Genomic DNA, 23,271 nt, shown 5'->3' on the forward strand with positions numbered 1-23,271 from the left:
TCAGGTGACTGTCTGTGTGCTTTCCTCTGGGGCCCTGGTTTTCTCACACATTTCAAAAACACATGCTGGTAAGTGGACTGGTCAAGCTAAATTTCTCTATAGGTGTGACTCTGTAAGTTGATGTGTGAGTGTGCAGTGCCCTATTATGGATTAGCTCCTGTGGTTGCACCCAGTGATTCATGATGACATTTTCAGTTAATTATCCCACTCATTTAGATGTCTGGAGAACCTATGAACCCATAAATGATGAAATAAAAAAACACTGTAATTTGACAGACAACATGGGATAGATGGAGTCATTTTGATGCATCTTACTTAGACACTTTAGAGATGTATCACTTCCTCATCTGAGTCTTACAACACTGAACCCATGATTAGGTGAGAGTGCAATGACTAAATGTAAATAGAGTGCAAAAATTAAATTAAATAGAGCACAACACAACAAACACTGAAAGACAAGAGTACTGAATAAATATGGTGAAAATAAAAATGGAAAAAATAGATAACCGTGTGTAAACAACTAAAGCATAGAGATTCTGCCCACTTGTTCCTCACTGCTGTGTGCCTTCCGTTGAAGGGAGCTGTGTGTGTGAGATGTGGTTCATTCTCTTTTAAATGAACAGGAAACCAGGGCTGTTTATGCACTGTCAGAAAAACTGTCACTGTGGTGATACATTATGCTGTCACTGTGATGGTACCAAAAAGGGTACATTTCAGTACCTTTAATTAGGAAACATGATTGTGCCTTATTCTATTATAGTTCATTCATTCATTCATGGTTTGTAACCGCTTATCCAGTGCATGGTCACGGTCTGGAGCCTACCTGGAATCACTGGGCGCAAGGTAAAATCACACCCAGGAGGGGTTTCCAGTCCTTCACAGGGCCACACACACAAACACTCACACCTTGAACAAGTGTTGATTACATTCGCCCCATTTCATCTCCAGGACTTTTTTTATTTATTATATTGTTTTATTTTACACAGTTCTGTAACAAAAGGTTACAAATATTCACCTCTCTTTCTGTAGAAAAGAATGTAAAGTACCTTAACAGAACACAGCTGGACTTTAACACCGCTGTTGCGCGTTTAAAGGTACATTTAAGCTGTTTGTATCGTTAGTAAAAAATAATGTACTTCTACCATACATATTATCTGTGAGTGTACAGCGGCATTTTCACCAAAACATATCAGGAAAGAAAAAGTGAAATCTGTGCATCCCTATTTTTGTAGTACATAATAACAGAGTGAGAACTAACTGATGTGTGCCAGTAAGCCTCTAAAGCGGGTCACCGCTGTACTGTAAGCTTTAATTGCTTCTGAAATGATGTAACATTTTACAGACTCACATGGCATCCCATCTGAAATGACCTTTTCATATTCTATTCATTTGAAACCACTGACCTTTTCACCTTACTCTTCTCTGAAAGTCTGTTTTATTATTTCTACATCGCTGATAATCCTTTAACACTGAGTCAGCCTGTATTATATCATGCTGTTGTTGGAGTAATTCCCATAACCTATGCTCAGATTACCTCTGAAATAGAATGTCTAATCCACATTCACAAGTATTAAACTTCTAAAATCAGGCTCTTGTTGATTTATGGATAGTCTCAAGAAGAGACACTACAGCTCACTATAAAAACATAAATAGGCTTTTGGTTATTCATTTTCTCTCTTTCTCCACCATGATAATGCTTTTGTAAATTTGTCATTTAAAGTGTAGGTTTCTATATTAGAAAACCATCTTTTCTGGCTTGTGGAGATTTAACTCCCAATACAAATTATATCATATCCACTGAAAAGACTAAGCAGTAAAGCTAAGCTAACCCGAGGAAGGCCTGCTTTGAGGAGTATCAGTTGATCTTCAATAATTCATGGAAGCGAGGTAATGACCCCTCAAACCACAGTTTCCGCCATTTCAGAGAATATGAGTAGGATGTACTCTTTGTCTCATCACTTCTCAGTTCACTGTATAAATACCTTAATAAAATAAAACAAAATCTAACTTTGCTCCTGGCGACATGACCCTTATTTTAGTTTAAGGCTACATAAAAACAGGCCCGATATCTAGTTTGATGCATCAGAATATAAAATAAAATATCTAAATTTCTAAAACACTAATAAAAATTTATTAAAAGTCAGCTGATCAGTTCATCGCGAGAGTCCAGGAGTGAAGAGAGTTTTAGCCATTTATGTTTTCAGACTGGGTGGTCTTATTTTAGTTTGTGTTTGGGTAAAACTAATATCACAATAATATCTAACTAAATTATTCCTAAAGTAGAACAGTTAATGGAATATCAACACCTCCAGTATGTCTCAATTAGAGAAGCTAAAATATCATGCAACATTTAGCCTATAGTATAATGTAAAATCTACGGCTGTTTAGATGCCGTATGTTATTCTAGCTATGTTGTACACATACTTCAAGATGACACTATATGACAGTCAACCGGAAGGTCAGTAAAATAATATAGGTGATTCTTGTGCCATGTGAGTGCACACCCAAATATGAAAAAGTAACTCTACGGTAAAACATGGATACAATGTAACTGATGCAAGGCACTGAATAGGATTCCTCACAGAGCAGTCTGTTAGTTAACTACAAGCCCATTCCGTCAGGTGTCCTGCATCTTAAAACAGTTTTTGTTCTTCTAAACTTCTCATGTAGAACTCTTCATCACACTTCACTCTTACAGTGCTGTCCTTCTAGTGCACTGCTGGTCTATACACATAGTTTATATGTGTTAATCTGACTGCAGACTGTAATATACAAAATTGCATGACACACGTATAGTGGTATAATGAAGTTCACTGAGTCTATGAGTGAATCATACTGCTGTGTTTAGGGTAATGGTTCACTTTATGTAATATTTAATGTATCCATTCCTGGCACTGGGATCAATAGAGTGTTAACCCTTGAACTTCATCAGCACAGTAACTGAAAAGAGGAACCTTTTATTCAGCAAGTTCATCACTCTTGCTGCCATGACAACATAGCACAACTCAATTGATGTTACAGCTCAGCAGCACAATAAATAGGGCAAAAACCATCATGATAATAAAAACAAAACACAGAGGAAAATTCATTAGTTAAAGAAGGCCACATATCTTTGTTTACATAATTATAACTACAATAGGAAGATCCAGTCTAAAGGTTGATCATTAGTCCTTTGAAATCACAACATAATTAGGTCTTATCCTTGTTATGAGCTCAAGGTTAACAGTGTTTTTTGGACACTGCCACACCCTAAATAAGCCAGTCACAAACAGAAATTGTCTGTAATCAAGCCCTTTACATCATCTAAAGCAATCTACAAGTGTATTGTTAAGGATTTGCAGTAGCTAGGAACCCAGTTACTGCTTTTATATGAAGTGGACGAGAATGCCAGAAGCAGTATGCTTATTCATGGTACAAATCAATGATACACAAAGGTCTTGCTGTAGCCTCAGTTCAGAAGGCCCCTGCGCAGTTTTGTTCTGGTCATCTAGTTCTAATAATACAAAGCACAGGGAGCATCTTTGTGCTACATTTTTTAAATGTGTAAACCCATGGCAGGGGGGTGTAGAGGACATTCTGTGTGCTCAAGGAAAAAGCTGCATATTACTGAATGTAATTCAAAATCAATGTAAATCTGTGGTTCAATTTTACATCCTTATGTCATATGAATATAGTAATTTCAGTGCATCACTAGTCTTTGTGGTTTCCCATCTCTTAACTATCTCACATCTCCTTAAGCATACAGCTTCATTATCATATTAAACAAGTGTAATGCAGGACAGTGAGGGGGAGGAAACAAGGGAATTCCTCCTGCATAAACCATACTGGCTAAACAACATTGCATACACAGCAATAACATACATTAACACAGAGATTAGTGTTTTACCACAAAACAATATCCAATTTGTGGAATTCTTAAAAATTGGAATTTAAAGAGAAAATATTTATATTGTTATGGATAAGCCTTGCGCCCAATGATTCCAGGTAGGCTCTGGACCCACCGTGACCCTAAACTGGATTAGAGTTACAGATAATGGATGGATGAATGAATGAATGAATTGTTATAGATAAGTAGTGATATTGTGTCAGTGATCCAAAACATCATTTTTGGACCCTGAGGGGATTTTCATGACCAAAACATTTATCACTTTAGTCATGTCTATGAAGTGCCTCGGATCTAAAAATGTAAGAGCTTTAACATTCCATGTGATGTATTCAAATATTCAATTAAATAAACTAACTCTAAAATAAATTTGAACATCAATATATGTTCAATAACTCCCTCCCCCAGTGATTTCTGTGGAAATCACTACACACTCTGCTGGTTTAAATGTCTGCAGAGTTGAAAGGATGTCCAGGGACACCTGCCACACCTCACAATACATGTGTGTGCAAAACATTAGCTTGACCCTCTTCCAAATATCTAAATTGCTAACCATCCTTGACCCCTTTTCATGAACTACCCCTACATTGGCCTTGTTAATTAGATAATCAGCTGAAGTGGGTGCATTAGAGTATTAAATACAGGCAGACTTACTCCAAGACCCGTATAATCACAGTCAGTATTAACTCTTCTGTCTCAAGTCCCATATAACCCTCTTACTCATCAAGCAGGTGAACAGAACAAGTAAAACGCTGGTACTTATACACATCAGAAGAGGCTTTTCAACCACAAATATAACAAACATAAGTGCACACACAAAAACATAAACACAGTGAAACAGGAATACACTGGTGCTCAGTGAAGGTGGGTGAGGGAACAGCACATGTTCATATTTCGCTGTCTTTCTTTCTGGCATCCTCTCTTTCAAGAACAAAAGCAACATAAAAAACAGCCTCCACTAACACACATAAATACAAATATCATCCTGACATTAGCAGTCCTCATCAGTTCTCTTGTGAATGACATTTGTGTATGCGGCAGCCTCTGTCTCTGCAGGCCCCTTTAACAAAAGCAGTGGAGCAGCCGCCTTGCCAGTCATCATGAATGCTGTTATCATCCAGAAGATATAACAGTTCACTGGTGAAGGATTATACACCTATCAAGCCTTGCCTCCTACTCTGGCTACTAAAACATACACCAAAAACAGCACAGAGCCTAAGCAAAGAAAACAAGAGAGAGGCATGGCACTCACCCTGTCCCTCCTCTACTCCATCTTGTGTGCAGGGCGTCAGTAAAGGATGCAATGTGGGGGAGGTGCCTGCTCTGAGCCACTGCGGGGCTGCCTGCCTCTAGCAGCAATGGCCTGGTGGATGCTGATGATGCAGCGCCTTTCAGGAGAGCAGCCCTGTTGCCTTGGAAACTAAGGAGTGATGGATAGGTCATGCTGCATTTTGATTGGCCTCAGATGTGTGGTGGTCCAGGTGGGAGGAGTTAGAGAAAAGAAGTAAGCAGAGTCAGAGCTGTGGTAACAGAACACACACGCACGCACAAACATCATATATATATATATATATATTATCATTAAATCAGTTATTATTTACATAATAATACAAAAATAATATTGTATAATAATGTTATTATAAACAATATGTTACAATGTAAAGACTGATTATGATAAAATTGTAAATTATTTCATGTCTAAATAACACAAAACTAAATGGCGCCTGAACGTCCTTAAACCAAATCATATACTAGAATTCTAAGATTTATGAAATTGCATGATTATGCTTTTTTTTTTAGTCTCCATGTTTTCCTGTCTTGTGTGCAAACAGATAACAAATAATAGATGAAGCCTAGTAACATGATATAATAAAACAAATGACAAATTACAAATCTTACTTTCTTATTCAAATCTTGCTTTATCTTAAACGTAAACTTTACATGACGTTTAATGTATTTTTTTTATTTTTTATTTTTTTTACCACATAGGGAATTTTTTTAGCATTTACATTGATTAAAAAAAAAGCCTGCAATGGCTTTGCATTAGCTGCACTGCATTGCACTGTATTGCAACGAACACCTACTGTTGAGTGTAAACTCCTAACCCTAGCATTTAAGGTGGAACGAAACCTGTAAAGAATTCAACCCCAATCATGTATCTGTTTGCAACGTAATATTAGCCTTTAGGCAACAGGCCTGTTTCACCTGTAACACGGTCAAGTTTTTTATTCTTTTCCACCTTATGGTGCAGCAGATACATTCTGACGGCTGTTTGTATTATAGACATGAAGAATACATGTATGTAATTTTAATACATTTATATAAAATATATGATGTAATTTTAAGACATGTATATAAAATTAAGATTTTAATTTAATTGCACACTATCCAAACTAGCACCAGAGAGCTACTAAAACCTAATAATTTAATTTGCATATTTATATATTAAAAACTGGTCTGTAATTGTTTCAAAATATTTCGGTAACATCAATTAAATAACATGAGTGTAATTAAACTTTGAGTGAAAACTGATTTGGCTGAATCAGCTATTATTTTATTACTGCAAACAAATAAATATAAAAACATACATCAACACCCTTATAAATGTCATCTTTTGGATTTTCTCCTGGTTAAAATGCATTGCTACAGTTCTCTTTGTTGTTGCATTTCCCAAATACTTACACGAGGGGGCAACAGTGTTATATGTTTACGTGAAGACGTTTTAGCATAGATTTGTGATGTTGAAATTTTAGATCAGTCCAAAGACACACAATAAATTAAGCTGTCCAAATTACAAGCAGCAGTATTTGTAGAAATCTAATTCAAACCCTAATCATACAAAAAATGACGACTGATTTTTCTTTGTTCAAAAATATTTGTAATAAAATGAATCAAAATTAAATGCAGAACATTCATTCATTCATTCATTATCTGTAACCGCTTATCCAATTCAGGGTCGCGGTTAAATGCAGAACAATTTACTAAATTTTGCAAAGTAATAATCATCTGTAAAATGTAATGTTAGATTATTAACAGATTAAATTCCATATTTTGGGAGTAATAATATTATTATATATGCAGTGTACAGAAATAAATACAGATGAAATAATACACTGATAAATATGCATCATATCAGTTTATATTTAATTCAGCTACACTGTTCTAGTTGATAAATTCTGGCTATAACACTAACAAACAAAAAAACTTTAAATGAGCTTACAAAAAGCCACTAGAAAGAATAAAACTGTCATTTAAAATGAGAAAAGCCTACCCACAGACGTAATTACATTTAGTAATTTGGAACGTTAATTAATTAATTCATTCATTCTTTCATTCATTGTCTGTAACCCCTTATCCATTTCAGTGTTGCAGTGGGTCCAGAGCCTACCCAGAATCATTGGGCGCAATGCAGGAACACACCCTGGAGGTGGTGCTAGTCCTTCACAGGGCAACACACACACACATTCACTCACACACTAAAAACTATGGACACTTTTTGAGTCACCAGTCCACCTACCAACATGTTTCTGGACCATGGGAGGCAACCGAAGTACCCTGAGGAAACCCACTCGGACACAGGGAGAACACACTCTTCACAGACTGTCACCCAGAGAGGGACTCGAACACACAGCTTCCAAGATCCTGCTGCGCCACCATGCTGCCTCAATTCGGAACATTCATGACAAAATTCAAACATTAAAAAATGTGCTTTTATGAAGTGTTTGACAATCGTCATTTCACCATTAGGTGCAACAGATTCGAATCTCAGCTGTTATTTTCTGAAATCTGAAATCTGAGAGTATGACATTTATAGTCTCAGATAAACCTGTTCAATTTATTTTTTTGGCCTAAAAGCACTGCATGGAATACAAAACGCTATGATGGAAGGAAACATATTATTCCAAAGCTTGCAATCCCTGTGAAGCTTGTGAACTTATATGTATTTCTTGTACAGTCTGAAGCCTGTAACTTAGAAGGCACAGGCCCAAAAAGTCTTTCTCATATTTCAGCAACAATAAACAATGTCCATGTCAAGCAATGTTGATGTAGATGATTATACTACTACTCATATAAAGTTTGATTTTTAAAAATCTCTAAGAATGGGAGTTATGTATTTTTGGTGTTATCGATAAGTAAAGTGGATCCTTGTAAATCCAAAATTAATTAGAGATGATGTGAATGCACAAAGTAAAGTGGTGTTTCATATATTTTTGCACTATTTTCATGAGGACTGTTCTAACTTTTTGTAGGTTTATGTCTTCCCTCATAATTATTTTAATACAATGACTTTCTAGCCTCCTTTAATAGTGCCTTTAGGAAGAATGTATGTATGTTTGTGTGTATGATTTCTGTTCGAATTTGCTGCTATTTATTCAGTATAAAATGTACGCTAAATCATTTCTTACAACGTCTGTTTATGGCAGAGCTGAACTGCTATAGGCTGAGTAGACTGAAATGTGTATATATTTGGGTTTCTGTAACATGACCAAAACTAAAATTCAGTACGGCTGTTTTTTAATGCCTAGTTTCCACATGAAGACTGTATGCAATATTTTCTATTCTTTTCTATTCGATTCCATTCCATTATGTTCCTTTGGAGGAAAACAATATTTTCCATAAAACAGAACTGACAGCAATGGAAATAAATGTAAACAAATATAAATTTAGATTTAAATAGGAAATTATGTATATATTAATTATGCAAACATATACATTCTTCAGCTTTATTCATTTTAATCATTAGGAATAAATCTATGAAAGTTTTAAACTAGTGGTGGAAGTGTTTATGTGTAATGTGCTGTTCTGTTACGTTTAGAAAACCCGTGCTGCATAATGCTGCGGTAGATCTTTTCTCAACCCATTACATCATCTCTTTTCTCCAGCCACTGTGGAACCAAACATATGAAAACGACGCCATTGTGGTTCAAGAACGAGTGCTTATGTCGGGGTTCAACATATATTGGAAGAGCCAAGATGGCAGCGAACAGTCGCAGTTTTCTGGTTGCCAAGGGAAGCGGGAGAAGACCTTTAATCATCGTCAGTGTAAAGCACGGCCTCTGATTGGCTCAGGAGAGGCACATGAAGAAGGCACCAATCAGGTGTTAGCGCCGGTCCAGGTGCCGCCCCTCCTCCCTGTAGGTTTATTTTGGTTTCCCCAAAGCTCCGCCATTAAGAGGTAGATATATCGGCGCTGGAAATGGGAATAGGGATTTTTTAACGCCGGATTACTCACTGAACACCAGGATCCGCGGATTTCAGGGCTGTTGCTGTTGCAGTTCAGGTAAGTGTCGAGGGACAAAACGAGCTACCTAGCTGCGGCTCTGCCAACTAGGGGTTTATCAGGCTCAACTTGGCTTCTTTTTCGAATTTGTTGTTCCACCTTAAATAGTGCAGCAATTATAGCCTGGTGCCTCAGTCACTTAAATGTAACGGCTGCATTATGAAATGTGGGAAATAATATCTGAATAAGAAGCCAACTTCATAATGTCAGAAGCCGAGAATAGGATGAATTGGATCATAACTTCAGAACCGCAGAGTGAACTGCTGCACCATTTAAGGTGGAACGGAAAGTAAGTATAAGCTTCATATAAGAGTGACTTATAAGTGAGCCCGTACTGGGTGGAAACGCGAATAGGAACCGAGGAGAAACCCCGTCTGAGGGCCCGTGGACCCTGGCTCTGCCTGTCCGTTTATTTCCCTCATTCTAAATTCAGTGTAGCGTACACCGGCTCGTACCTCACCTTATGCCCCAAATACAGAGAGGCTTACGGTTTACAGGGAGTAGTAGTAACAGCTTGGAGTATCAACATGTTTATTCCACTTTCACTATATAATACAGAAAACATGAACTGCCATTTAGTTTAGGTGTTGGTAATGGGCAGTTAGGTCAGTTTCTGGATCTCATTTATAGTAATTGCTGCCTGTAGATTTCTGTCTGTGCTCGGTCTACTTCACCCCTTGGTGTTGAATTTCGAGGTACAGTGGTCGCATAAGGCAGTTACTGATTTCTACTACAGATGGTGTTTGGATGAGAGCAAAAATTAACCCTCTGTAGTAAAGGTGATGCGAAACGGGATCAGATCTGAAAAACAGTTTTCACAACTAGAATGCATAAAATACAAGAATACTTGCAGAGAATCCTTACGTATTCTCTCATCTTTGGGAGACAACAAAAAAATCAACCTTCATTTTAAAAATCTACGGCTGTTTCTGTCAATCTCTTTGCCATGAAAAGATAACTCTGCGTTAGAGGAATGAATAAATAAACAAATGTGGAAGAATCTATTTGTGATTTCAGAATAATGGACTGCCTCTGCCAGAACCCAAACCTGAACATTACTGGATGTTGTTCATGAAATGCAGAAAGTACAACCAGCTTCTAAGGCTGAACTTTAGTGATGTGAAAAATACCTTTGAACTACAGAGTGCAAGGATTAAATGTAAAGACTGCCGTAAAGATTCACTTTATAGTTCTATAATTAGGCCTATAGTTTATTTTCCGTCTGTTGCTCTATATATCTTTTTGTTGTTTTTTGAAAACCATTTTGAAATGATCATGATCCTCACCAAACCAGCCACAGAGCAGGTTTTATTTGGGTGGTGGTGGTGGTGGTGGTGATGTGTTAATCTGTGTTGTGCTGGTAAGAGTGGATCAAAATATTCAACCAGCAGTCTCATGTGGGCAGCATCGTGTTACCAATGATGACTTGTGCTTGACTAAAACAACCTGAGCTACTCACTTTGTTTTTACATCTACAAGGTAGGATCTAATAACAAGGTAGATGTACTCAACAGAGTGGCCAGTGTAGGCACTGTGTTTAAAAACTTGTTTGATCCACAGCACTTTGTGTTTGATACACAGGATTAGTGCAACACAAACTGGCATTTTATCACCACATCAGTGTCTTTGCAGCACTGACAATGATCGAAAACCCAAACAATGCATCCTCTGCTAACAAACAATACAGAGAAACAGCAGGACTATAGTCTGTAATTGGAACTACAAAGTGCACTTCAATTGTAATTTAAGCCTATAAAATTGACAACGAATACAGAAACATCGTCATTTTAAAATATTGCCTGATCTGTGTAATTTTGGGGGCTTCTATGTAATTTTTTTATTATGTATTCTGTGTTTCCACTGATGCTGTGAACTACTAACCTACTTCCAATAAATGTAATCATTAGAAATGAATTTGTACAATATTGTAACTTGAAAATTCGGACACCGCAAAATCTAAATGTAATGATGAGTAAAACATTTAAACCCTATATAAAATTGAAAATGGTACAAAGGAAACATTTTAGAGATTATCTTTTTTTTTTGGGCTTTGTGTTTTTTGAATTTGATGCTAATACATTCCAAAAAATGTCAGGTGCATCACTGTTATTTTGTTGCATCACCACTTCTTTTTTTAGCAACACACTGTGAAGGTTTGGGAACTGAGGAGACTAGCAGTAGTTTTGAAAGTGAAACGTTTTGTTTTGTTTTGTTATATACTCTCAGAAAAAGGTACGGCAGAGAGACATTATTGGTCGCAGTGTAAATGTACCTTTTAATGGTACAACAGTGGTTTTAAAGTCCAATTGTGTTTCCTAAAGATGCATTACATTCTCTTCCCCAGAATGAAAGGTGAGGATAGATCTGTGTAGAATAATAGAGCATAATATAAGTCATGCAGATGAAATGGGTTGTACAAAATTAACACAATTTTACAATATTCAATTATAATAGAATAAGGTACAATTATGTTCCACAATTAAAGGTACAGGATATGTACCCTTGATAGTACCACCACGGTGACAGTTTTTCTGACAGTAGAGGATTTCAGCTGATTAACAGCCCAGGGCCTCCATTATAGTGTTTATTTATTTCATAATGCACCAATTGTTTACAGTGGGTGATAGATCTGGACTAGTTTACCACCCAGACTCTTTTACTAAGTAGCCTTGTTTTTGTAGTCCATGCTAGAGATGTCACAAGGACTGATACTTCGATACGTTGATACCAAAATTCTGAAAGCTATACAGTCCCTGTTTCTTGTGGTACCGGAGGTACCGAAGGCTTCACACATCTCCCAGGCCACACAAAGTCACCATAAGTCTACAGACTGATAAGCTGAGAAAGCTAAAACAGCAACGCCAACATAAGGAATGGTGTTGACAGGAGAAGCAACAGGTCTGTTAGAAATATATATAGTTACGTATGGAAATATTTATCATTTGAGTTGGGTGACCAAACAAACCTGCTATGTCATACCAATGCATACCTTAGGCTGTCTCAGTCAAAACAAGACCAAATTTGAGTCTTTCCATCAAACCTTCGTTAGTAATCCTCATGTTTATGTAATGAGTACTGGCAAAAGGTTTACAAAAAGTAAAATAAAAAAAAAAACAATAATAAAAACACGTAAAAGATGATCCATGTGTAGCTTAGGCTCTCGGCTTTTCAATGACATGTCATTCAAGTCTGTAGACCAATCAGGGGCTAAGTTATGGTGATGCGCAACCAAGGAGGAGGGACAAACACAGACCCATACTTCAGAGCGCATTCGGTTTCAGCGCCTAACAGACCCACGCAGAGCGAGAGATGACTCAAACGGTTATATTTAGCAACCACAAGCTCAACAAACAATAATCAAGACAATAAATAAGTTTTCAAAGCTTTGATGTCTTTCACTAGCTGCCTTTCTCCCACTGAGACCATTTATTTAAAAAAAAAAAAAAAAGAGTGTGGCCTCACTCTATAGCCAATCATTTATGTCGACATGCATTTTTTTTCATGGTATCAAGAATCTTGGAATCTTAGTGGAATTGGTACTGACTTATGACGGAGGGCCCAAAGACCACAGCCATCCCGTGCTGGTTTTGGGCCTCCCTTGCATATGGAGATGCCTCAGGATTCTCTGAAACTTTTAGTGATTTTATGTACTGTAGATGTTGAAATCCCCAGGTTCTTCACTATTTTAAATTGAGAAACATTATTGTTGTTTCACTATTTGCCTGCACAGTTTTTCACAGAATGTTGAACTCCTTCTCATCTTTACACCCTGAGGTGCTGTAATAAACCCAGTCATGTCACTGACCTGTTGCCAATTAACCTAAATTATTTTTTGTGCAGCGTTACAAAACTTTGCCATTTTTTGTTACACCACCCAAATTATTTTTCGTTATTTAATTTATTTCTATTTAAAAAAAAACGACAGCATAAGCTCAAAGTTCTAACTTAAATATCATATTTGTATTGTTTTTCATGGTGTGTTCAAATGATTTGCACATTGCCTTCTGATTTATTTCAATTCCAGTGTTTTTTGGAAATGGGTTTTGTGTGTTTTTAGCTGTACTATTGACTTCAGGAATTCTTTAGTGAGCCTTTGATTTAAGTTCGGTACCACATTGAGCTGATGTTTTTTGTTTGTTTATTTATTCTATAGAGTGAGCTAGACTAGTCTGTTTTGTTTTTGTTCACCTCTGTTGGACTGAACACACGAATCCTCCAGAGCTGTGACAGAGTTTCCAGTGGAACAGATCTCTTTAGAACCAGTGCCCTGTTTTTCATTTGATTGCTGTTTTTACATGGAAGGGTGAATAAAGGGAGTTCCTGTATTGTGAATGCAAATACTGAACTAAGCTTCATTGTTGCTTCATCCTGTGGCTGAGAAGCACAGCTTCATGACATGTAAAATATTGAATGTGAGGGGATGTGCCTGTATTGAACCTTATATGTGTGCTCTCCTTCTCTGTCATCCAATGATACCATGATCTTTTATTCAAGCCCCTTTAAGAAATTACCTTTGGCAGGACTTTTGATTGGAACAGAACATTTTCAGCTGCAGCTTTATGAGATGTGCTCACCGTTGGTAAACTCTAATCTAGGAGTATGTGGTCTCATTTTTCTCTTCCTAACTGTGGATCTAATTCTTATGATACTTAATGTGTTATTCTTTTAGAAATGTTGGAAACTGTCAACTAATATTTGAATGTCTGTTTTAATCTTATCGTCTTATGTTTTGGGAGATTTGTATTTCATTGATCTGTTTGTTTTTATGTTTTTTCCTCAGAGCACCCTGGCAGGCTGAGCGGTCCTGGGTCAGGAGTAATCAGGTGGAGGGAGGGAGGGAAGGGGACATTGGGAGCGCTGTTCAAGTGAGGATGACTGATTTCCAGCCAAAGTGGAGCTGTGAATATTGCACGTATGAGAATTGGCCATCAGCCATAAAGTGCACCATGTGTCGCGCTCAAAGACCCACTGCCCCCATTATCACTGAGGAGCCCTTTAAGAGCAGCACGAGTCTACACTCCCACCTCTACCCCAGTCAAGAGGGTTCCAGTGTTCTCATCTGCCCAGACTCGAGCGCAAGGCCACGGGTAAAGATCTCAGATGAGGCACCAGAGACAACCAGCAAATGGTCATGCCATATGTGCACCTATCTGAACTGGCCACGCGCCATCCGCTGCACACAGTGCCTGAGTCAGAGGCAGCAGGGTCACCACCAGGGCCCTTTGAGGCCCTCAGAGACCCCACAGTCCTCACAGACACCTGCGAGAAATCCGCCCCAGCCATCCCAGACACCTGTAAGGAATACGATGACCTTAGATACCTGCGAGGAATACAATGATCGTAATCGGTTGAATACACACATACAGCAATGGGCATGTTCCGCCTGCACATATGAGAACTGGCCAAAAAGCCTGAAGTGTGTGGTCTGTGATCATCCCAAACCCAGTGCTTTGCCTGAGGCTGTCCAGCAGGAGTCAGAGGCTGAGAGCACCATGTCCTTGTCCATACTAAATGAGCAAGAGAGGACAGCAGGGGTAGGGGGGGTTAGTGTGGTATGTAAGGCCAACCAGAGAAGATCATCACCCACGGTCTCTACAGGGCAAGCAGAGGTGCAGATTGAGCTGGCATCTGGAGCAGTAGGCACTGAAGACACACAAGAGATGGACTTTAAAAAGCTCAAGCAGATAAGGAACAGGATGAGGAGGACAGACTGGCTCTTCCTCAATGCATGTGCAGGTGAGAGAGACTTGCATGTTCTCTCCAGATTAAATTCCCATGCCCCTTTCATTTTATGATGCATCATTCTATAGCAGTCCTCAAACTGGGTTAATTTTACAATGCTCGATTTTTATTTTTAATTTATGCAATCAATTTTTGGCTAATATAAAATTCTCATTTCAAAATTTTCATCTGTATTCTTATTTATTATTATTTTTTTCTTAAAGCAAATCTGTTACTGTCTATATTTCACTGCTGTGTACATAACCCCCCCCCCCCCCTTCTAATTCATTGTGGATTTTTAAAAAAATATTTCTGACTAATGCTATTCTTGCTAATGCTAATGCTATTAGTACATTTAATTAATATATATATATATATATATATATATATATATATATATATATATATATATATACATATATATATATATATATACACCACAGCATTGTGGTAGTAAGTCAACTATAGCGCAATTCACTTACCTGCTCACATATTTACACTATAGAATTGCACCAGTGCCCAGTCAAAATCACATTATATTTTTGGATTATTTACATTGTGCATCCCTAACAATAATTGAATCGAGGTAGGATTATTTGGTAATTCCACTAATTCAATGGAATCAGAGATTTACACTAGTGAGCTGATAGACCGACATAGACGTTTGAAATTTTGGCTTGATGTTGTATTAGATCATAATAGTTTCATGTGAATCAGTAACCTTTGTTAACAAGAAGCTCAATAAGACTGTATTTTCAGTTGTGTATGCCAATGAGCATAAGTGTAATTAATATGGTACATCATAAGAAACACTGTTTTATTAAGATATTTTCAGTTAAGTATCTTTTTAAAATTAAAACATTAATTTTGTAATGATCGACACATTAGTGTCCAGAGGTAATCTGCACTAAAGTGATTATTTAACCATTATTACAAATGTACATGAAACGGGTGTTGTCTTTGTGTTTTGAAGGATAACACTAATAAAATATTTCAGCTATTTACAGATCTATTATGCTTTTTTTAAGAAAAGCTGAATAGTTGAAGGATGTCAGTACTTTGAGAGGAGTTATGTTTTGTATTTTGCTGAAATCTGTAATCTGAGATGCATTCATGAAATTATTGCACATTCAGTCCCACCTCTGAACACAAGTTGGCCTGTGTGTTTGACAGAACAAAATACTTAACAACCTGAAAGATTTCCATTGTATTCAATCAAGCAATAGAGGTTGCCTCAAACAGCATTCTAGAAGTCTAGGTGCAAGCCTTGGAGCTAACTGCATTTAACAGTGGGATAATATTTATTTCATTTATTTAAATGAACACATGGATCATGACTCCAAGTAGGAATATTTCCATTCACCTTGAAGTGATAGTGTAATAGTATTTGTCGCAGTCCAATAAATAAATATGTATCTTGATTTTTGTCAAAATTTAGTTTACTACAGCGTTTAAACACAGCGGCTGTCCTTGACATCGTGTGAAAATCTTGTGATGAATGAACCAATAGAAATGCTACTAGGAATAATATCTTTTTCCATTAACTGCCATTGAATTTCAAGAATGTTTTTTTTTTTCTCCTTCCCCTTCTCCTAAATGTTGGCAATTTGGAGATGCAGGTTTTTGATTGAACAGCAACAAAATGCAACATGAAATTTACATACATATTAGAAAGCATTTGAATTCAACTGTGTAGGATCCCAGATGTCCTGTGAAGAATGCATATTTCTTCAGATTATCTGATATGTAATCATTTCAGCTCTTTTTTGCATAAGACCAACCACATAGGAAGAGAGCAAGTTAGAGATGACCAAAAATTGTCTAGTCAGAATCTGATAGATTAACAAATAACATTTTGATATATAGTTGATTAGAATAAATGCAATGCAACAGGCTTGAAAATGCATTAATGAATTTGGAGTCAGTGTTTTTTTGATGCTAAAAAAATTAAATCTGTATAGTGCTATTTAACTGATTTTGGTGGGTTTTTTCTTTAATATCTAACAAGCCCTTAGTGTCTTAAAATCTCCTATTTCCAGTTTCAGCACTTATGTTTTGGTATCTTTTTTGTTTAATAAGCATACCTCTGAGAAATATGAAGATGATAGCACTTGCACAAAACTATCACATCTACTTCTTCTATCTGTAGGTGTGGTGGAGGGGGATCTGGCAGCGGTTGAAGCATACAAGTCATCGGGTGGTGACATTGCACGTCAGTTGAACTCAGATGAGGTACGGCTGCTAAATCGTCCATCTGCATTTAATGCTGGCTTCACTCTAGTGCACCTCGCAATCCGCTTCCAGCGCCAGGATATGCTCTCCGTGCTGCTCACAGAGGTCAGTCTGCAGGCAATGCCTGTTCATGCTCTGTGCATCTAAACCCCTGTAAATTCCTGATATTGACACACAGTTGCCAGGTTGCTTTAATAATTTCAGGTCAATATGTCTTCCAATCCAAAACATCATAAACTTGCATGCAATCCACTTAAAACCAAATTTCCATCATGAAAATAGAGCATAGCATTTACCATGACATGACATCAATGCTATATTGTTAGTATAAAGCAAAAATAGAAAAATAATCTACAATTTATGCATAATTTAGTGAGAGAATTCTGTACACTGTACACGAGACAGAAACACACTTTTAATGGTGCACCTGTACATCACAGGGCACACTCTTAAATTCACTCATATTTACACTTTCAATGCTACCATCTTGTAGCATTGAATGTCCTCTCTCATAGCCATTGTATGCACACTTTTAGATTAGTAACTCTCTAAAAGATTTGATCTGCTCACAACTGTGTGTTTGTGCTGTGTGGGTGTGGGTTCATGTGCATATATACGTCTTCCTTCAGGTGTCCCAACAGGCAGCTAAATGTATTCCAGCTATGGTGTGTCCTGAGTTAACTGAACAGATACGTCGGGAGATTGCCGCCGCATTGCATAGACGCAAAGGAGAATTCCCATGCTACTTCCTCACTGATATTACTACATTCACCCTTCCAGGAGGCGAGTTGCTCACTGAAATGAATCTGTGCAGCTACTGTGATTTATTTATTTATTTAATTTTTTATTTTTTTTTTCCTAGATGTTAGGCTAATGCTCATATGTTTTCTAACATAGATATTGAAGATCTCCCCCCTAATGTCCAAGAGAAGCTGTTCGATGAGTTGTTGGATAGAGATGTACAGAAAGGTAACATTTTAACTAAATGCAACTACAAGGGACCACCGAAGTGCTCCTTTTTTAAAAAAAAAAAATTTTAAATTATCCCTCGTCAAGAAATTGATGGTTTAAATTCTTCCCTATAGGCCAGAGCACACTTATCAATCAAACACAAAGAGAAATGATTGATTGGCGTTGATTGCAAAACCTAAAAATGGAATGGCTCAACTCTTAAAATATGTCTATATCAAGACAAGATCAAAAAGGTGATGATCATGACTGTAATCCAATCCGATCCCTAGCGCTCAGGTCTCTTTGCATAGTCAAAGCACTGTTGTCAGTAAATGACAAAAAAAGAAAAGGTCTCTGTCCAGTATGCTGGGCTTTCTCTCTCTGCGCTTACAGCAGTGAAAAGGACATCTGGAGTTTTGTAGACAACTGCTCCATAGGTGGCTAATATTGAATTATTTTTGCAGTTTTGGATCGCCTACATGGCAACATCTCCACATTTGGGAGGATAACTGCATGAAAGTAAACAGACTACAAAACTAAACAACTAGGGTTACTAATGATTTTCTGTGGTAATTCAGTGAGTTCAACAGTTAAACTTCAGCCATGTACAAACAAGTCTTAAAAGACTTGGGGCTTCTGTACGTAAACACACCAGAGAGAAATGCAGTTACCCTCAATTGTTTCTCATTAATTAAGAGAAAATAATTAGATTTTCAATAAATCAAACGATATAACACAGTTATGACACGCCAACCAAATATTTGTTACTATTTGTCTGGTTTGTGTCCTCTGGCCTTAATAGAAACTGATTCCTCCCTAAACTAAACTCTGTTGTTTGTTGTAGAGTTGGAAGAAGAATCTCCTATTATAAACTGGTCAATTGAGCTGGGCACACGGCTGGACAGTCGACTGTATGCTCTGTGGAACCGTACGGCAGGAGACTGCCTTCTGGATTCAGTGCTTCAGGCCACATGGGGAATTTATGACAAAGACTCTGTACTGAGGAAGAGTCTCCACGATAGCCTACATGACTGTTCACACTGGTGAGAACACACACACACACACACACACACAGAGAGAGAGTTCTAAAGTCATAGAAAAGTTCTGGAGCTGGGTTTCAGTGGATTTCACGATTAAACATTAGTATTTGGTGAATTTACTGACAGTAATTTCATGTTATATTTGACAACTTGGAGTAAAAATGTTTGAAGTGCAAAAGCAAATTGTATTCATTTTGAAAAGCTACCTTATAGTGGGATGCAGGAACATTTGTCTGTGATCTGATGTTTTTCCTCTATCTCCCTTTATTTGTGCTGACTTTTTCAAAAGTAGGCTTGTCTTTGTAACAATTTGCAATGAGCATAATGGATATGACAGGCCATTTCTGTTTATTATATGAACTCAATATTCCTGTGTAGTCATGTGTAACCAGATGGAATAATTAAAATCTTATTTCTAGTTAAATATGAACTTGATTTTGTTGGTTTATAAAAATCCTGGTGTCTGCATCTGAACATTTGGAACTGTATGTGTTACAGGTTCTACAGCCGCTGGAAGGAGTGGGAATCATGGTATTCTCAGAGTTTTGGCCTTCATTTTTCTCTGAGGGAGGAGCAGTGGCAAGAGGATTGGGCATTCATTTTGTCACTGGCTAGTCAGGTGCAGGCACATACTGCTGTATTAAAGTTGTTTTAAAGATTCTTCATACTCTCCTCATACAGTTGCCAGGCAAAGCATGTTGGGGCTTTTTATTCAATAACTAAATTGAATTTTCTGAGTTGTAGGAATGTGAAATAAAAGCTTTAACCCACTGTGGTCCTGGCCATTTAAAGTGTTTAAATATCAGTAAAGTGGCATTTATTCTGGAGTTAATATTTTGTCTTTGTTTTTGTCCTATTTCCCTCTTTCTGCACCTGCTGTCCCTCCTTTCCTGGCAGCCGGGGGCAAGTTTAGAGCAGACACACGTATTTGTTCTGGCCCACATCCTTCGCCGGCCCATCATTGTGTATGGCGTGAAATATTACAAGAGCTTCAGAGGGGAAACGCTGGGATACACACGTTTTCAGGGTGAGCTGAAGAAATGAGATTTGAGTCACAGTTGCTGAGTATGTGCATTGCATGGAAGTGATTAAATAACTTTAGGAAATAGTTTGACAAAAAAATAAAATAAATACAAAACTTATATCCCCAAGTTTAGCCTATCACTCAGAAATGTTTGATGTATGAGGTTTGTTCTGGTGCTAAGATGTTAATGTAGCCCTTAATGATCACCTTCTTGCCCCAGGTTGTATCCAAGTATATAATGTCAAACTGTATACAATTACTAAGGAAACAAATTGTACAATAAAAGGACCCTCAAATTAGACATTTGAGATGTCAAGAAAAATACTGACACCTATCTTTGCAATGTAAAGTTGAAAAAAAAAAAAAGACAAATACAGATTTTTTTCCCCTTGTATTTTTTATTAAAAATAATTGAACCTGAACGATAGAAATTGATGGAGACCCTATTAATTAATGGCTGTTTTGACTGGAAAACGTATAATTAAAAGGGAGATATCTGACTTGTGTGTTCTCCCCGTGTCCGCGTGGGTTTCATCCGAGTGCTCCGGTTTCCTCCCACAGTCCAAAAACACACGTTGGTAGGTGTATTGGTGGCGACTCAAAAGTGTCCGTAGGTGTGAGTGTGTGTGTGTGTGTGTCTGTGTTGCCCTGTGAAGGACTGGCGCCCCCTCCAGGGTGTATTCCTGCCTTGCGCCCAATGATTCCAGGTAGGCTCTGGACCCACCGCAACCCTGAATTGGATAAGCGGTTACAGATAATGAATGAATGAATGAATGAATGAATATCTGACTTGTACGGTACTGTAGCTATTATTATAATATGTAACAGCATATATATCCAGAAACATATAAGTAAGAAGGTTTGAGACTTTTGAACTACTTGCTGTTTGTGGCGTGTTATTTTAGGCCTGTAGACTGTATTTGAGGATAAAGGCAGATGTGTGTGTGCACATGATCTTTCATTGAACAATGCTTGAAAAAATTGAATTCATATAATTGCAAATACAAGATATTTGGCATGCCTCTTGTACAGTAAAATATATACTGGCAGAATGCTTGGACTCTGCGCTGGCACACTGCAGGCTAAAGCTCTTTTATCCCTCTCCCTCTTCAGGTGTGTATCTCCCCCTGCTGTGGGAACAAAGTTTTTGCTGGAAGAGTCCCATCGCTCTGGGTTACACACGCGGACACTTCTCAGCCCTGGTTGCCATGGAGAACGATGGTTACGATAACCGAGGTGCTGGTGCTAACCTGAACACAGACGATGACGTCACAGTCACATTCCTGCCCTTGGTGGACAGTGAGAGGAAGCTGTTACACATCCATTTTCTCTCTGCCCAAGAGGTGAGTGCAGGCAATTAATCACTGCAAAGGTGCTGTTATACATAGCATTTACACATAATTTCATGTATTATCATATATTCAAGTCATGCAGAGTAAATGGCGTCAGCAGAGATTTTAAGAGATGTACGCATTACTAATTATACAGAATAGAAGAATAAGTGTGTAATTTTCTTCTATATTTAGGATGGTTATTGATTTACATATTGCTGATAACTTTTGGTATAATTGGGTAATTAAATTTTGCCGCTTTGTGAAACCCGTTGTAAAAAAATCTTCATAAATAAAACTGAATACAAAGAAATATAATTTCAGTGTAATGTGGTTATTTTATGTGTGTGTCAGATGGGTACTGAGGAGCAGCAGGAGCGTTTGCTGAGGCAGTGGTTGGACTGTTGTGTAACGGAGGGTGGCATCTTGGTGGCGCTTCAAAAGAGCTCCAGGAGACGCAACCACTCTCTGGTCACGCAAATGGTGGAGAAGTGGCTGGACGGCTACCGCCAGCTGGGCACCTGCCCTGCCCTCTCAGATGGAGAGGAAGAAGAGGAAGATGAAGATGAGTGAGGTGGAGAGGATAGTGGGGAGTCAAGTTCCCTATGGATAAAGACTTGGTGCACCTTGAACTTTCCTCTTGAAGAGCACTCACGTACACTTATTTACCCCACCATGTAATACCATACCAGTCTCTCAACAAACCACTAGACTGTTCTCATTGCTGCAGATTTGGGGCAGTGTGAAATAAAAGAATTTAGATTAAGAATGGTACTGCCTTACAGAATATGTCCCATTTTATTCCAATTATGAATTCTATATTTTCTAGTTATAATCCAGAGGAAACCCCATAGGAATTTCAAGCTAAATTGAAAACAAAATATTTAAGAAGATATATTAAGGGCACTTAAGCACACTTTTTTTTCCCAAAAAAAATATATTTTAAACTTCTTGGCAGTTCCTTTCTTACCAGTCTACACTGAGAGCAGTCATTTGTCTGTAACCATTAACTAAGAAATATTTATTTACTTGTTTGATTCATGGTGAACTATAGAAATGAAAATACTTACCACTGTGTGATGTTTTATCCTATCATGTGAATGAGGAATTCCACTGCAAACACTAATTCAGCCAGAAGAGCTGTTCCAGAGGGAACATTTACCTAAAGTAAATGTGAGCAGTTACACTACATGTATACTAAGTCAATGTTTCTACACACTGTTCAACACTTGGGTGTTTGGCCACAGTCATATTCCGTTCTTTTTTTTTTTTTTTTTTTTTTGCTAACGTCGTCTGGATGTGCATTGTTATTACATTTAATTGACTTGATTGAAACCAAAGTGAGCGATGCATCTGTGGGCTTGCAGTGATATGACTTGATTGGGTTTTTGTTCCATTGCACTCGTCTTCTTCCCCTCGTGGCTGTCTCTAGTCCGTTATCAAATTAAACATACCCTTGTGTTCTTGTTTTTATAATTAACTTACTATCTGCCATGCAATGATACTGGTGTCAAATTTTTGGCATTTCAGAAATACTGTATGTCTCAAGTTTGAGGAGGTGGAGACCAAGGCTTGGTTTGAATGTTCTACAGTGAAGCTTCTTTAAAACTTTGTTTTTAAAAGCATTGTATGTGAATTCTTATCACATATACCTATTCAGTGTCAAGGTTGTGTTTGAGTGTGTGCGCATGCGCACTTGTGTTGAAGGTCCCTGCAACAGGAATAAACCTTTTATAAAGAATCTGAAAAAGGTTAAAAGACATGACCCTCATGTATATTTGAGCATATGGAAATGTAAAAAAGGCTTT

General features: G+C 37.6%; 2 protein-coding genes across 3 annotated transcripts in view; one reads left to right on the forward strand and one right to left on the reverse strand.

Moving 5' to 3' along the window:
* The window catches only part of akap6 (A kinase (PRKA) anchor protein 6), a 113,119-nt gene extending 107,872 nt beyond the window's left edge, over window positions 1-5,247 (reverse strand). Inside the window, exon 1 of the mRNA XM_066669601.1 lies at window positions 5,136-5,247. The gene's annotated coding sequence lies outside the window, so the exon portion shown is untranslated. The remainder of the gene's footprint in view (window positions 1-5,135) is intronic.
* A 3,784-nt stretch (window positions 5,248-9,031) lies between these two features.
* zranb1b (zinc finger, RAN-binding domain containing 1b) lies at window positions 9,032-23,164 on the forward strand. Of its 2 annotated transcripts, none has more exons than XM_066669625.1 (10): window positions 9,032-9,164; window positions 13,945-14,900; window positions 17,035-17,117; window positions 17,747-17,900; window positions 18,015-18,086; window positions 18,913-19,111; window positions 19,607-19,727; window positions 20,006-20,135; window positions 21,246-21,475; window positions 21,818-23,164. In XM_066669625.1, the coding sequence occupies exons 2-10, from the start codon at window positions 14,036-14,038 to the stop codon at window positions 22,034-22,036; spliced, it is 2,073 nt and encodes a 690-aa protein (XP_066525722.1). In that variant the 5' UTR covers window positions 9,032-9,164; window positions 13,945-14,035; the 3' UTR covers window positions 22,037-23,164. The 2 variants fall into 2 exon arrangements, with proteins under 2 accessions (XP_066525722.1, XP_066525716.1); XM_066669619.1 differs by having other exon boundaries at window positions 17,035-17,222; window positions 21,818-23,162.
* The last annotated feature ends 107 nt before the right edge of the window (window positions 23,165-23,271 follow it).

The sequence above is a fragment of the Hoplias malabaricus genome, chromosome 1, assembly GCF_029633855.1.
Source record: "Hoplias malabaricus isolate fHopMal1 chromosome 1, fHopMal1.hap1, whole genome shotgun sequence".
NCBI classification, from domain to species: Eukaryota; Metazoa; Chordata; class Actinopteri; order Characiformes; family Erythrinidae; genus Hoplias; species Hoplias malabaricus.

What these genes read in the sequence shown, in the direction of transcription:
- zranb1b (XM_066669619.1), top strand. Translation starts at nt 14,036, where the DNA reads ATGACTGATTTCCAGCCAAAGTGGAGCTGTGAATATTGCACGTATGAG. An exon ending in TTTTGTCACTGGCTAGTCAG is followed by an intron (nt 19,728 to 20,005) that starts GTGCAGGCACAT and finishes CTTTCCTGGCAG; the next exon opens with CCGGGGGCAAGTTTAGAGCA. An exon ending in ATTTTCTCTCTGCCCAAGAG is followed by an intron (nt 21,476 to 21,817) that starts GTGAGTGCAGGC and finishes TGTGTGTGTCAG; the next exon opens with ATGGGTACTGAGGAGCAGCA.